The sequence below is a fragment of the Mizuhopecten yessoensis genome, unplaced genomic scaffold (assembly GCF_002113885.1).
Source record: "Mizuhopecten yessoensis strain PY_sf001 unplaced genomic scaffold, ASM211388v2 scaffold9847, whole genome shotgun sequence".
Taxonomy (NCBI): domain Eukaryota; kingdom Metazoa; phylum Mollusca; class Bivalvia; order Pectinida; family Pectinidae; genus Mizuhopecten; species Mizuhopecten yessoensis.
The window spans coordinates 2,702,042-2,717,722 of record NW_018408252.1 but is presented as its reverse complement, the minus strand read 5'-3'; the positions used below and the strand labels follow the sequence as shown (position 1 = coordinate 2,717,722).

Genomic DNA, 15,681 nt, shown 5'->3' with positions numbered 1-15,681 from the left:
ATGTACAATTGAACCCTGCCACACATTTGTATACATGTACATGTGTAGGAGGCTACGTTGTATTAACTCATTCACCCCTGAAATTTCATAACCAACTATACCGAGGGAGACTATGGACTTTATACTAGCTAGCTCTCCAGCAAGTCTTTCTACACATATTTGAATCACCCTGCATGTATATTAACTCATTCACCCCTGAAGACACATTTGAACTCTTCCAATTCAAGGGTCTCACTCGGTAATCCTTGCATTGTTTGTTTAATATAAACATAAAATCTGTTTGCTAGTCATGTGTGTACCGGATATTTGTCAAGCTTTGCCTCCATGTCACAATTCAAACAGTACTATGTCAATTTTCCCTCACAGCCCTAAGTCTGTTAAATACCAGCGCAGAGAGCCACAGTGCTCCATTTTATCTCCATCAAAGCAGAGTTCAAACTTGTGTGATATTTTTCTGAATGGATTTGCTTGCCCACCTATTATAGTAAAGATGTATGGAGAGCAATATGTCTGTTATAATTTTTTTCCACTATTACATGTACCATACTTGCCAACCCTCCCTATTTAGAAGGCCAAGGGAGACTCGGTCCCGATTTTGGACCTTAACATTAAGTATTTCTTACCAGGGAATTTGCTTAACTGTTCCTATATTCTAAGATCTAATGTTTTCCTCTGAAAGAACAACTCAAATCATGTTGTTTTAAACGGTTATTTTGTCTGTAGGGGGTAATACACACATTTTATTTATGTTTTAATTTTGAGCATGCACAATCTCCCCATGGAAATTTCAAAAATTTGGCAAGTATAGGTACTATATACATTGCAACAAGTTATATATATATACCATGATATAAATATGTTTTATAAAATTTTCTATTTCACAAAACACATGAACATCAGCCATTCAGATTCGATCCCTGCAGGATATTTGTATAAAACAAAAAGCTTATCCACTGACCTAGCACTCAGTCCTCGCCAGGATATTTGTTATGTGAAAATATAACTACCAGGTTCATACAGGTCAATAATAACCTCGATAATAAAATACCCGGTACGTAATTATAATCCCTTACCTACACATGCTTCAAATGCTATTATGAAACACTGATCATATAAGGGTATATACGTGTGTTCATACACAAGGGACATCTCAATGTCAATATATACCATCAGAACTTGGGACTGAAGAGATTTTTTGGGTCAATATTGACTTGATAACAATCACGAGTCTGCATGAGAGCTCTATAAATAAATGGCTAAAATCAAGCCTTCAATTGAGTTTAATCTGAAAAAAAATCCATCATCTCTGTCATACATGTATGTACGTCACAACCTGTAAAAAACATGCCGGGGCCATACGGAAAGAATGTGCTTGGATGTTTTCCATACAAGACTTAAAATACAGCATGAAAACATTTTAGAGATCCTGTTTTATCTAAGTCAATCTAGTCTGTGCGGCCAACAAATTTAAATGACTCTACTTAAGCGACACTCTATCAATTCCTCATGTACAGGTCCATGAATACACTTGTCCGTTCTGTTAACCTTTAATGCCACAATAAAATTTGGACTCTAATCTTCCATTAAATGAAAGTGCCTTTTAGGTCAAACTTTAAACGTACAATACATTAGGCATTGAACGCTAAGACCACATTCAATTGTGAAAACCTTACAAATTATCATGATGTTAGTATGCTACTCACTTGACTTAAAAGCTTATACCTGCATTGCAATTCAGGCCAAAAAAATGTGTGCTTCCTGTAACATGTTTGACAATTTTAGGGTGAGTTGGAAGGTAATAAATTTCATTTTCAAAATGTTGTTTTCATATCGTTTATATAGCTAGGAGAGTGATCTTCACTTAAACAGTGCTTTTTGAAAATTGACTTGAGAAATTTAGGGTAGGCACAAAAACACAAAATATGTTTGCTTGGCCTAATGTTCCAAGGTCTGTCTTCTTTTCCTTTTAGGTTCACAAATTCTTTATATAGCTCTTTTAATCTTAATACAAAGCATTTTTATTTTGTTCTTGGAATTTAATATATTGAAAAATTTAAAAACACATTATGCTGTACAACAAAGGACAATAGTCAATTTTATTTCTAACAAAAATCAATTACAGAAAGACTACTTAATTGTGATCACAGGGACCTGTCCCGATGTGCAGGGAGTGTTATAAGGCGCTGTAGGGGTTAAGATCAATATTAAGTAACAATGCCAACCCGAATATTGGTTTAATATAAGTACAATAATGTTATATAAACCAAGTGTTCATATAAACCAGTAAAACATACAATTTAACTTCCTACACGTCAAGATTATAAGGTACTAACACTCCCAACTGAATCTTAATTCTCAGGTCCCTGTGCTTGTATTCAGATTACATGGGAAAACCAAGTGTTGATCTACACCAGTAGAACATATTAGTCATCACTCCCTATCAATATCAGGATAGGTCCAAACCTTCCGCAACTGTATCTAATTCTGGGTCCCTGTGCTTTTTCAGGATTTTATTAAAGATAAAGCACAAGTTTATAAATGTAAACAAACAAAAGAAACTTGACAGGTTATACATGTTTAATATTAATACTATAATGGGTGTACTAACAGACAAGGATAATATAAATACTATAATGGGTGTACTGACAGACAAGGATAATATAAATACTATAATAGGTGTACTGACCAACGAGGATAATATAAATACTATAATGGGTGTACCGACAGACAAGGATAATATAAATACTATAATAGGTGTACTGACAGACAAGGATAATATAAATACTATAATAGGTGTACTGACCAACAAGAATAATATAAATACTATAATGGGTGTACTGACAGACAAGGATAGTATAAATACTATAATGGGTGTACTGCCCGACGAGGATAATATAAATACTATAAGGGGTGTACTGACAGACAAGGAGAATATAGATACTATAATGGGTGTACTGACCGAAGATGATAATATAAATACTATAATGGGAGTACTGACAGACAAGGATAATATAGATACTATATGGGTGTACTGACCGACGATGATAATATAAATACGATAATGGGTGTACTGACCGACGAGGTTAATATAAATACTATAATGGGAGTACTGACAGACAAGGATAATATAGATACTATTTTGGGTGTACTGACCGACGATGATAATATAAATACTGTAATGGGTGTACTGACAGACAAGGATAGTATAAATACTATAATGGGTGTACTGACAGAAAAGGATAATATAGATACTATAATGGGTGAACTGACCGACGAGGATAATATAAATACTATACTGGGTGTACTGACCGACGAGGATAATATAAAAACTATATTGGGTGTACTGACAGACAAGGATAATATAGAAACTATAATGGGTGTACTGACCGACGAGGTTAATATAAATACTATAATGGGAGTACTGACAGACAAGGATAATATAGATACTATTTTGGGTGTACTGACCGACGATGATAATATAAATACTGTAATGGGTGTACTGACAGACAAGGATAGTATAAATACTATAATGGGTGTACTGCCCGACGAGGATAATATAAATACTATACTGGGTGTACTGACCGACGAGGATACTATAAATACTATAATGGGTGTACTGCCCGACGAGGATAATATAAATACTATAAGGGGTGTACTGACAGACAAGGAGAATATAGATACTATAATGGGTGTACTGACCGAAGATGATAATTTAGATACTATAATGGGTGAACTGACCGACGATGATAATTTAGATACTATAATGGGTGAACTGACAGACAAGGCTAGTACCTGTGATTATAAGTTTGCATGGGAACGACTGTCAGGATCAAAATTCTACTAAAAGCTTAGACAGTTTCTAAATGATTTAAATTCATGTGTATTTAAGCTAAAGTATATGGGGGAAAATATTGCCTTACTGGCAAGCTAGCTTTTCCTGTGATGCAGTATAACCCGGGGACTCGCTCACTAGTTCAGCAACGTTGAGCGTGGTCAGTATTTGGATTGGTGACCGCCAGCACGTTACACATGTATAAATACTATAATGGGTGTACTGACCGACAAGGATAATATAAATACTATAATAGGTGAACTGACCAACAAGAATAATATAAATACTATAATAGGTGTACTGACCAACGAGGATGATATAAATACTATAATGGGTGTACCGACCGACGAGGATAATATAAATAATATAATGGGTGTACTGACAGACAAGTATAATATAAATACTATAATAGGTGTACTGACCAACGAGGATGATATAAATACTATAATGGGTGTACCGACAGACAAGGATATATAAATACTATAATAGGTGTACTGACAGACAAGGATAATATAGATCCTATAATGGGTGTACTGACCGACGAGGTTAATATAAATACTATAATGGGAGTACTGACAGACAAGGATAATATAGATAATATAATGGGTGTACTGACCGACGATGATAACATAAATACTATATTGGGTGTACTGACCGACGATGATAATATAAATACGATAATGGGTGTACTGACCGACGAGGTTAATATAAATACTATAATGGGAGTACTGACAGACAAGGATAATATAGATAATATAATGGGTGTACTGACCGACGATGATAATATAAATACTGTAATGGGTGTACTGACAGACAAGGATAATATAGAAACTATAATGGGTGTACTGACCGACGAGGTTAATATAAATACTATAATGGGAGTACTGACAGACAAGGATAATATAGATCCTATAATGGGTGTACTGACCGACGATGATAATATAGATACTATATTGGGTGTACTGACCGACGAGAATAATATAAATACTATAATGGGTGTACCGACCGACGAGGATAATATAAATAATATAATGGGTGTACTGACAGACAAGTATAATATAAATACTATAATGGGTGTACCGACCGACGAGGATAATATAAATACTATCATGGGTGTACTGACCGACGAGGATAGTATAAATACTATAATGGGTGTACTGCCCGACGAGGATAATATAAATACTATACTGGGTGTACTGACCGACGAGGATACTATAAATACTATAATGGGTGTACTGACCGAAGATGATAATTTAGATACTATAATGGGTGTACTGACAGAAAAGGATAATATAGATACTATAATGGGGGTACTGACCGACGATGATAATTTAGATACTCTAATGGGTGTACTATAATATAAATACTATAATGGGTGTACCGACCGACGAGGATAATATAAATAATATAATGGGTGTACTGACAGACAAGTATAATATAAATACTATAATGGGTGTACCGACCGACGAGGATAATATAAATACTATACTGGGTGTACTGACCGACGAGGATACTATAAATACTATAATGGGTGTACTGACAGGCAAGGATAATATAAATACTATAATAGGCGTACTGACCAACAAGAATAATATAAACACTATAATGGGTGTACTGACAGACAATGATAATATAAATACTATAATGGGAGTACTGACAGACAAGGAAAATATAGATACTATAATGGGTGTACTGACCGAAGATGATAATTTAGATACTATAATGGGTGTACTGACCGACGATGATAATTTAGATACTATAATGGGTGTACTGACAGACAAGGCTAGTACCTGTGATTATAAGTTTGCATGGGAACGACTGTCAGGATCAAAATTCTACTAAAAGCTTAGACAGTTTCTAAATGATTTAAATTCATGTGTATTTAAGCTAAAGTATATGAGGGGAAAATATTGCCTTACTGGCAAGCTAGCTTTTCCTGTGATGCAGTATAACCCGGGGACTCGCTCACTAGTTCAGCAACGTTGAGCGTGGTCAGTAGTTGGATTGGTGACCGCCAGCACGTTACACATGCATATTATAATATAAGCTACACAAAGTCTGTCTCCGATTACCACCTGAACAACTATTGGGTATATGTAACAGAAGGTCTGTACATTGTACATTATACAGAAAATTTCTAGTGAAACTCAATATATGCCTGCTGCCAATCAATGTTGATGAATAGACTGTTTGAACTAGCTATAGGACCTTTGTGACAGCTACTGTCCTGACTCAGTAATAGAGGACCATAGTGCAACACAAAATCAATAAATACCATTGAGGCACCTCATCAATATATAAACCACTGCCAGGAATTCATTTACAAGTGCACAAGTAGAACTCAGGAGCATAAGTGTGAATGCATGCCAAATATGAGATAAATGCAAGTAACTTTTGGACTCCGGAAGGACTATGTATGGTTTGGGCGTGTTTTGGCCCACAAGTGCATAAAAATTCAAAACCTTTAAATGAACTTTCTAACGACTGTTTCTTTAATTTGGAATACTTCCCAAATACTATCATGAAAATATCTATTTGTATTTCTAAAAAAAAATTGATATTCAGTGAATATTGTCATATTTTGCATAGTTTTTCTCCTGAAAAGTATAGAGTGAATGCTTGAACAAACTTAAAATGAAAAGATAATGTGTAGGCATCTTTAGGAGAATATCAAGTTATTTCAAGTGTGCGCTTTATGGTAGCTAAGAGAAAAACTAAGCGAAAACCTGTCAAAATTGAATGAATATTCAAATTTCATAAATTTATGTAAATATTAACTGGTTACCATAGCAGCCATAATTGAAAACACAAATAAATGTACATAATAGTACCGGGGAAGTACTCGAAATTAAGAAACAGTAATTTGAAAGTTATATTGAAGACTTTTAATTTCGATGGATTTGGGGGCCAAAAAAGTAGCATTTATTGATTTAATCATTTACGCATATTTTCGAAATAAACAGAGTGATGTTCTATTTTACTTAATATACACAATGCATATTCTTTCCATAAACCTGGAAAGCTTCCCTCCATAAAAACACTTATAATTTCCCCATGTAGCACCACGTATATAATCAACAAAGGTTCAAAATTAGTTTTGTATATAAACGTCATGTACTTAATACATGTACTAAGAATTATTATATATTATATATATAATCTCATAAGCTTAGCTTTAAACATTACTATTGATATTTTACAGGATATCAAATGAAGGACGATTAAAAATAGATATATTTATTTGAATGAGATCATGCTCAAGTATAATCTACATGTACAAGCTATTGCATGTAACTTATTCTTGGGGGAGCAGATCTAGACTTAACTTAAAGGAGGCACTTGAAAATATAATATCATTCAGTGGCAGATCCAAAGACCTATCTGGGGGGGGGGGGGGCCTGAAGCTCAAAAAAACCCTCTGGATCCGCCACTGTCATATAAAAGACCAGAGAAGTCCTTATTCTTCTAAACTAAATGTTGTTTACATTATATTTTTTCCCATGGCCATGAGGAATGGGTGCTGACTGTTGACCAAAATTCAATTTAAAAATAAATTCACTACATATACATTCTCATATTCGCAGGTGTATTAATCAAGAATTATCTTATTTAAATACATTACTGATACAGGTATTAGACAGAGAGAGTCACTGATGTTAGTACTGTTAAATTTGGTTTCTGTAGAATTTGTCAGTAATTGATTAATATGCGTGCTAATTACAATTGATTACATACTGTAATATGCATGCTAATTACAATTTATTAATATGCAGGCTAATTACAAGCATTTTAGAAAATCTGTAGACTGTGCAGTTTAACAGCAAAATAGATGGTGTTCTAGTAGGTTTCTGTTGTTAAGTAGGAAATATATATAGGTACTGTACTTATCCAAAGCAAGCCCTGCCGTCTCACATCATGGGCTCCACCTCCATTCACCCTACTTACCATTGATTTGTTCATTCTTCTCTTAAACCACACCATGTTCACCCTACCCTAATTATCATTTTCTGTTCATGCTTATAACTTAACCATTTTCTGTCCACTTTATATCAGTAAGTATAAGTAACATTCATTGTACACCAAACTTCCACATAACAGTTTCTGTTCACGCTTAATGATATTCCTTGTTATGCCTTTTTACCATTTTTTGTTCACCCAACTTGAACTACATTTTATTCAACCTATACTCAACAATCTTTTGTTTCTGCTTCTCAACTATTTTCTGTTCATCCCTATTTCATAGAAGTGAGTAACATTCTTTGTACACCCTACTACCACATAACAGTCTCAATTAAAACCCTATATATGCTCTGTATGAAATAGTCCATGAACACACTACTTGCGCGCGTGTGACATTAATTTTACGTTCACCCTACACAATATTCTGTGTTCTGCCTATTATTTAACCATTTTTTGTTCATTCAACTTCAACTAAATTTTGTTCAACCTACTTTAATTTTTAACTTAATGTCTACCTGTAAGCTACCAGTTAATGTTCATTCTACTCAACATTCTGTTCATCCTTTTTAACCATTGTTCATTCACCCTACTTGAGATTCTCCGTTCAACCCACTAACCAGTCTTTGTTCATCCAAACTTAGCATTCCCAGTTCATAAGTTTAAGTACCACACCCCATTGGTGATCTTTGAACACTGAAGACTTAAAGTAAGATAATTAGCATAATTAACTTCTGAAAAACACATGACCCCGACACCAACTACACTGTATACATATATACAGTCGTATAATGACATATATAATCCACTCTGTACTTCCTTACACACTTATGCCGTTTCCTGTCCTTTTTATTTGTATTAGACAAAAACAATCTGCTTAGCTTCCTGAAAGACTATACAAGCCCTTGAATATTGTTTAACTTCCTGAAAGACTATACAAGCACTCAATATTATGATACGGATCAGGAAAACTGTTTATTTATTCTTATTTTTGAAGAATTTGATTAATTATGAAAACTGCCATAATGATATTTCGTCCATTTTTTTCATTGTTTTATTTTTCAATGACTCTGCAAACCATCCAACAGAGATTCATTTCTACTTAATATCTTATAACTGAGCAGTGATCTAGATACATTTTAATACATTTTTACTCATACTTATAACCAATTTTATATTAACACACATTTTTACCTGAGGGGTAAAAGATAGGTTTTAGGTTTAACTCATGACATTCACTCCTGAAATTTCATAATGAACTATTCCAACCTTTGAATTGGAAGAGTTCAAATGTGTCTTCAGGGGTTAATTAGTTAATTGAAACTACTCTAATCTTACAGTCTTTATCACAAAAAGTTTCATTAAAATACTCTCAATATTTCATCATGTGGATGATTTTAAACTCACAAATTAATTTTTTAAAAGCTGAAATGGTCAGATTTGACAAGATTGATATATAATGTATAATCTTATCTATAATTAATGGTTTTCACTTTGATGCTAAGCTTTATTATGCACTTTACCCTTTCACCACTGTAGACCATAATGGACTCATCCAGATCAATGCATGGTAGAGTCTACTAAAGTTACATAGGGGTGAAAGGGTTCAGTGGCTTTTTTATGGTGAACCATACAAATTTTTAACTAGATACTGTTCAAGCAATTTTTTTTATTTGTGCAACACTACCTAATACATAGATTATAATAGGACATGAAAGTGTATACATGTATGTGGTTTTCTATGAGTGCTCAAATTTCTCAATACCATATCTAAAACCCCATACATGTGCATTTTCATCCTGGCAAACGAGAGAAATTAATATAACTTGTTTCAATATTGTTGTAAAATAAATAAAGTTTGAATTAAGGCATGTGTATGTATACCATCAACCAGTTATAAATTATAATAATCAACTTTAATTTGTAGCTGTCATTATACTATATATAACAATTTATCATAATCTTATCTTAACTTAAATATGAGTGTCTGAAATAGACTTGTAATTTGACTTTATCAAACACATGTATATATATATACAATGTTATATACTGTGTATCCGAAAAAAAATCACTGTTGAAAAGTATTGAAACCATGAACTAAAAATAACAAGCAGTACTATTTGTTTGCATATAAAAGCCATGGTTCAAGTTAATACATATACATACATACCATCAATTATGAATTTAAAATGCACAGCATGCATGGTTAGATTGTCAAAACATGCTAATGATTTTCTCTATGTATATGTTGCCTTTCAATATATATGCATATTTGTATATAATAAACTAAATATAGATATTGATAGGATAACACCCAAATATATCCCTCAAAACATGCCTTAGTCAATGAATAGGTGAACATGCATGCCTTCTTTTTAAATATATATAAACTAAATTTTAAAAGCAGAGTAACACATGGAGCGGTGTTGGAAGGGCTTGACTGGATGACTACAATACCTGGAGGCTGGGCTCCAGGTGGAGCTTGACCATAGTTGTAATATTGCATAGGCTGACCAGGTGGTGGTCCAGCGTTAGGCTGACCAGGTGGTGGTCCAGCGTAAGGCTGACCAGGTGGTTGTTGCGCTGGCGGTGGCTGCTGACCGGGTTGCTGCATCACTGGTTTTTGTTCTGCCATATTGCTGTGTGTTGCTGGAAATGGAGGGAGAAAATGGTTAACAGAAAGGAAATATTGAAAAGAAAATATGCCTTTACTGGGGACCAAGCCATGTCAACCCCATGCATGTACAGGTCTAACCGGTCAATCTGCTGCTATTTCCTTCTGGCAAAAACAGAATTATTTCTGTAGTTTTCATATAAAGACTTGAGTAAGTCTGAACAGATGTGCATAGACTTGCTCAAGCCAACAATATTTGTGTTTTTGTAACAGGAAAGGAAAACTACCGTAAAATGTTCAAGAATAATTTTAACATGTTTTAGGAGTTTAGATCAACTTCTGGTAAAATTACCACCCCAATTACTAGTGATGGGCTGATGATCGATTATAATAAAAAAAAATGATCGGTTTGCCCTTTCCAATTCTCTATTACAAAGTCCATAATCGATATAAACAGTTCATCAGGATTTAAGTTTTCCATGTAAAGTATGCTTTTAAAGTCATATATTCTTATGATTGATAAAAATGCATAAAAGTTGCTTGATATGCATACATTATATCAGAACAAAACCTAATGTATAGTGAACCACTGTCTATTGATGTAACAGTTGTGTTCTCCCTTTATTACGGTATTCAGTCCCATAACATTATAAACCGATCATGCAATCAATCATTGATTGGTCTACTACTTCCGATTACAAATCGATTATAATTTTTAACCTATTGCCCATCACTACCAATTAATGGTACTTATAACTACGCTGGGATGGCATTTTTTACCAAAATAACCCCTAAATTGCGTAAAAATTACGCCAAACATTTCAGTAAAAGTCCTGATATACGTGTACCTATAAATTATCAGGTCCTAGCTATAGTCTTGTGATAAAAAAACCAGATTGTTTTAAAAGTGTAGTAAGTTCTAATTGAATGCTAGTCGTTTCGGTAACAGGTCGTTTCGGTAACAAGTCGTTTAGGGAGTCCCGAAGTCGTTTCAGGACTTAATCAAGTCGTTTCGGGACATATACAATTTCATTTATAAATAACCTTTTGCTCCTGCTTCATAAAAAGTCATGTAAATAAACAAGTATGGTTTTAGTCTATCATCTGTATCACGACCTACCCGTGCTTAGGATCATTATAGTGTTAACAGATTGCTAGTGCTTGAGGGGATACCTACCAACATTTACCCGATTGACAGTGTGTTGCTACCTGCTGAAACTAATATCAATCTAATTAATAAATACAGATCTAGGGGATCTTATGATATTCAATATCAATTTCTTTCATTACTGATAGATTAATTCCCCATAATATGTTTTCATTTATTCACCTAATTCTCCGTTATTTTTATTGACATTAAAAAACGAATGAGTTAACATTGATTCTAACAATGTTTTAAGCATTTTATTTTTGCTATATTGAAATTAAATTTCATGAAAGTAAAAATGTGAAACACCACTGACTTAGATAATTCTGTGGAAACACGTAGAATATATTTTAGACGTGTGAATCAATTCATCAAATCCAGCAATATAGTTTGAACGATGTTTTTATGTTGTGTATTTAATTGTGTCTGTGTGAATATAATATTTATTCATGTGTTATTAAAATCATGTAATGGTAAATGTATGAAGGGAGAAGGCTATGATAAATTGTAATAATTTTTATCCAATCGATTGTCTAAATTTAGTTGACATTAAAATAAGTTTTAAGAAAAAAGACAATGGTATCTACAGAAGTCATACGACCCGAAAAAATGTCCCGAAACAACTTGTTACCGAAACGACCCGACGCCTTCTAACCAATACAGTGATCAGTTTCCTAGAGCTCTGGTACCTGGTCTGCTCAATCTGTAAATGCTTTATAGAGAAAGGAAAAAAGGTGATAATAACACAGATCTATATAGAATGTTACAAGTACCATTAGTAAACCACAGAGACTAGTAACATTTAGCCTAGATATGGAATAAATACGCAAAGCATATGCTAAAGTCCTGTACATGTTCATATACACTTGAGTTGAAATCTTCAATGGAACTATGAAGGAACATTATACACTTATCTTACCTTGATGTCTTAGGGTCATGATTTGTACTAGCATTTACAGTAGAATCAATTGTTGCTTCCGGACTCGTTATATTTACAAGGAAATTGAGAATTCCCGATGAAAATCGTATACTTACATTAGTGCGTCAGCAATAAAAACAACGACAAGCTAAGAATTGGTCTGCAAATCAACTTATAACACGTATACTTAGCTCCTCACTGATGACAATGGTCGGGAATATTTCGAAATAGCTGATTCGCCTTATTAGACGCTGGGTGGGTCATCACTCATCACATAAAGCTATGATGACTTAAATCAAGGCCTACTGCAGTCTTGCAAAGACTATAGTCAACATACTTTAAATAACCGTAGAATTTAAAATATGTAATATGTGTCAAAATCACAAGTTAAACTTACTTAAACGGTACCCTCCTAAAGTTACGAACGACGTCGACGTACCCGTATCATGAGAATCGAGTGGAAATCATTCAACCAAGCGATATGGTCGAGGTTACTTAAAACCTTGTATTCCGCACTTTCTTACAAGCGTTAAACCGATAATGATGATGTTTACATGGTCGCTAGGATTGCCAATCGAAATTAGCTATATTTATATCAGACCACATAGTCTTGCGTAATAACGACATATGTATATATATCATATACAAATATGATCTGCATTTAATATGAAAACTTTGTATTTTCAAATAATTGAGAATAATTTATTTCAAAAGATTAAGTAAACGTTAACGTTAGTTTTAGGAGTTGTGTCGTTATTTTTTTAGGGCACATGATCTTTTGTAATTCACATGATATTGCGTAAGTTTCTTTTAAAATACGACGTGTACGTCATAAATAAACTGGTATTGCTTCATATGCTGCTATTTAATTTGAAATAGGTGAGACATAGTCAGCGGGCACACATGAATTAAAATACAGTTTTCTGTACACTCAGAGACGTTATAGATATGTATTGCCAGATACGTATATTACGTCTCTGGTAAAGCTTAAGGTTTCCTCATTCCTCCCAAACCCCTGCCGGATATCGGATAGACAGGGGAAGTTTGGCCCATTTTCATTCTGTCGTTCTGGACAGATCGGAACAAAATATCACTACATGATTTGGAAAGGAATTAATTTGTTATATATTTATCTTACAATCAAAACATAATGCAAATATTAAAAAAAAAATTCTTTGCATATATTGTAAAATACAGTTATATCGACAAATTGACTGCGTCTGTCTCTTGAATGACCTCACAATGCAATGAGCCTGGAAGTGTTACCTCAGGAAATTGAGACACCATGATGGTAACGATTGAAGTCTTGCATTCATGGAAATTTCGGTTTCTACATTTGATCATGTAATTCCGGGTAAGATACCTAATTCGGTGACACGTGGATGATATCTAATTCCGTGACACGGGGGAGGATATCTAATTCCGTGATATGTGGGAGGGTATATAATTCCGTGACACGTGGATGATATCTTATTCCGTGACACGTGGATGATATCTAATTCCGTGACACGGGTGAGGATATCTAATTCCGTGACATGTGGGAGGGTATCTAATTCAGTGACATGTGGGAGGGTATCTAATTCCGTGACATGTGGGAGGATATCTAATTCCGTGACATGTGGGAGGATATCTAATTCAGTGACATGTGGGAGGGTATCTAATTCAGTGACACGGGGGAGGATATCTAATTCCGTGACACGGGGGAGGATATCTAATTCTGTGACACGGGGAGGATATCTAATTCCGTGACACGGGGGAGGATATCTAATTCCGTGACATGTGGGAGGGTATCTAATTCAGTGACATGTGGGAGGGTATCTAATTCAGTGACACGGGGGAGGGACTCTAATTCTGTGACACGGGGAGGATATCTAATTCCGTGACACGGGGGAGGATATCTAATTCCGTGACATGTGGGAGGATATCTAATTCCGTGACATGTGGGAGGATATCTAATTCAGTGACATGTGGGAGGGTATCTATTTCCGTGACATGTGGGAGGGTATCTAATTCCATGACACGGGGAGGATATCTAATTCTGTGACACGGGGAGGATATCTAATTCCGTGACGCGGGGGAGGATATCTAATTCCGTGACATGTGGGGGGATATCTAATTCCGTGACATGTGGGAGGATATCTAATTCAGTGACCTGTGGGAGGGTATCTATTTCCGTGACATGTGGGAAGGTATCTAATTCCATGACACGGGGAGGATATCTAATTCTGTTACACGGGGAGGATATCTAATTCCGTGACGCGGGGGAGGATATCTAATTCCGTGACATGTGGGAGGATATCTAATTCAGTGACCTGTGGGAGGGTATCTATTTCCGTGACATGTGGGAAGGTATCTAATTCCATGACACGGGGAGGATATCTAATTCTGTTACACGGGGAGGATATCTAATTCCGTGACACAGGGGAGGATATCTAATTCCGTGACATGTGGGGGGATATCTAATTCCGTGACATGTGGGAGTGTATCTAATTCAGGGACGGGGGAGGATATCTAATTCAGTGACACGGGGAGGATATCTTATTCCGAGACACGGGGAGGGTATCTAATTTCGTGGCACGGGGGAGGATATCTAATTCCGTGACATGTGGGGGGGTATCTAATTCAGTGACATGTGGGAGGGCATCTATTTCCGTGACATGTGGGAGGGTATCAAATTCCATGACACGGGGAGGATATCTAATTCGGTGACAGGGGGCGGGTATCTAATTTCGTGACACGGGGGAGGATATATCTCATATTCAGTGACATGTGGGAGGGTATCTAGTTCAGTGACATGTGGGAGGGTATCTAATTCCGTGACTTGTGGGAGGGTATCTAATTCCGTGACATGGGGGAGGGTATCTAATTCAGTGACATGTGGTAGGGTATCTAATTCAGTGACATGTGGGAGGGTACCTAATTCAGTGACATGTGGGAGGGTATCTAATTCAGAGACGCGGGAGGATATCTAATTCAGTGACACGGGGAGGATATCTTATTCCGTGACACGGGGACGGTATCTAATTTCGTGACACGGGGGAGGATATCTAATTCCGTGACACAGGGGAGGGAATCTAATTCCGTGACACAGGGGAGGGTATGTGACATGTGGGAGGGGATCTAATTCAGTGACATGTGGGAGGGTATGTAATTCAGTGACATGTGGGAGGGTATCTAATTCCGTGACATGTGGGAGGATATCTTAGTCAGTG

The 15,681-nt window shown here is 35.4% G+C and overlaps 1 protein-coding gene across 4 annotated transcripts in view; it reads right to left on the bottom strand.

The window, feature by feature from the left end:
- LOC110458932 (phospholipid scramblase 2-like) overlaps positions 1-12,979 on the bottom strand; it is a 34,450-nt gene extending 21,471 nt beyond the window's left edge. Inside the window, exons 1-2 of one of the 4 annotated variants that reach the window (XM_021510915.1) lie at positions 12,867-12,979; positions 10,247-10,438 (exon numbers count right to left, since the gene is read on the bottom strand). In XM_021510915.1, the coding sequence (XP_021366590.1) occupies positions 10,247-10,424 (178 nt within the window). In that variant the 5' untranslated portion in view covers positions 10,425-10,438; positions 12,867-12,979. Of the gene's footprint in view, positions 1-10,246; positions 10,439-12,469; positions 12,544-12,585; positions 12,691-12,866 lie in introns of those variants that run through there. The other 3 variants (XM_021510916.1, XM_021510914.1, XM_021510917.1) reach the window with 3 other exon arrangements.
- Between the last annotated feature and the right edge of the window lie 2,702 nt (positions 12,980-15,681).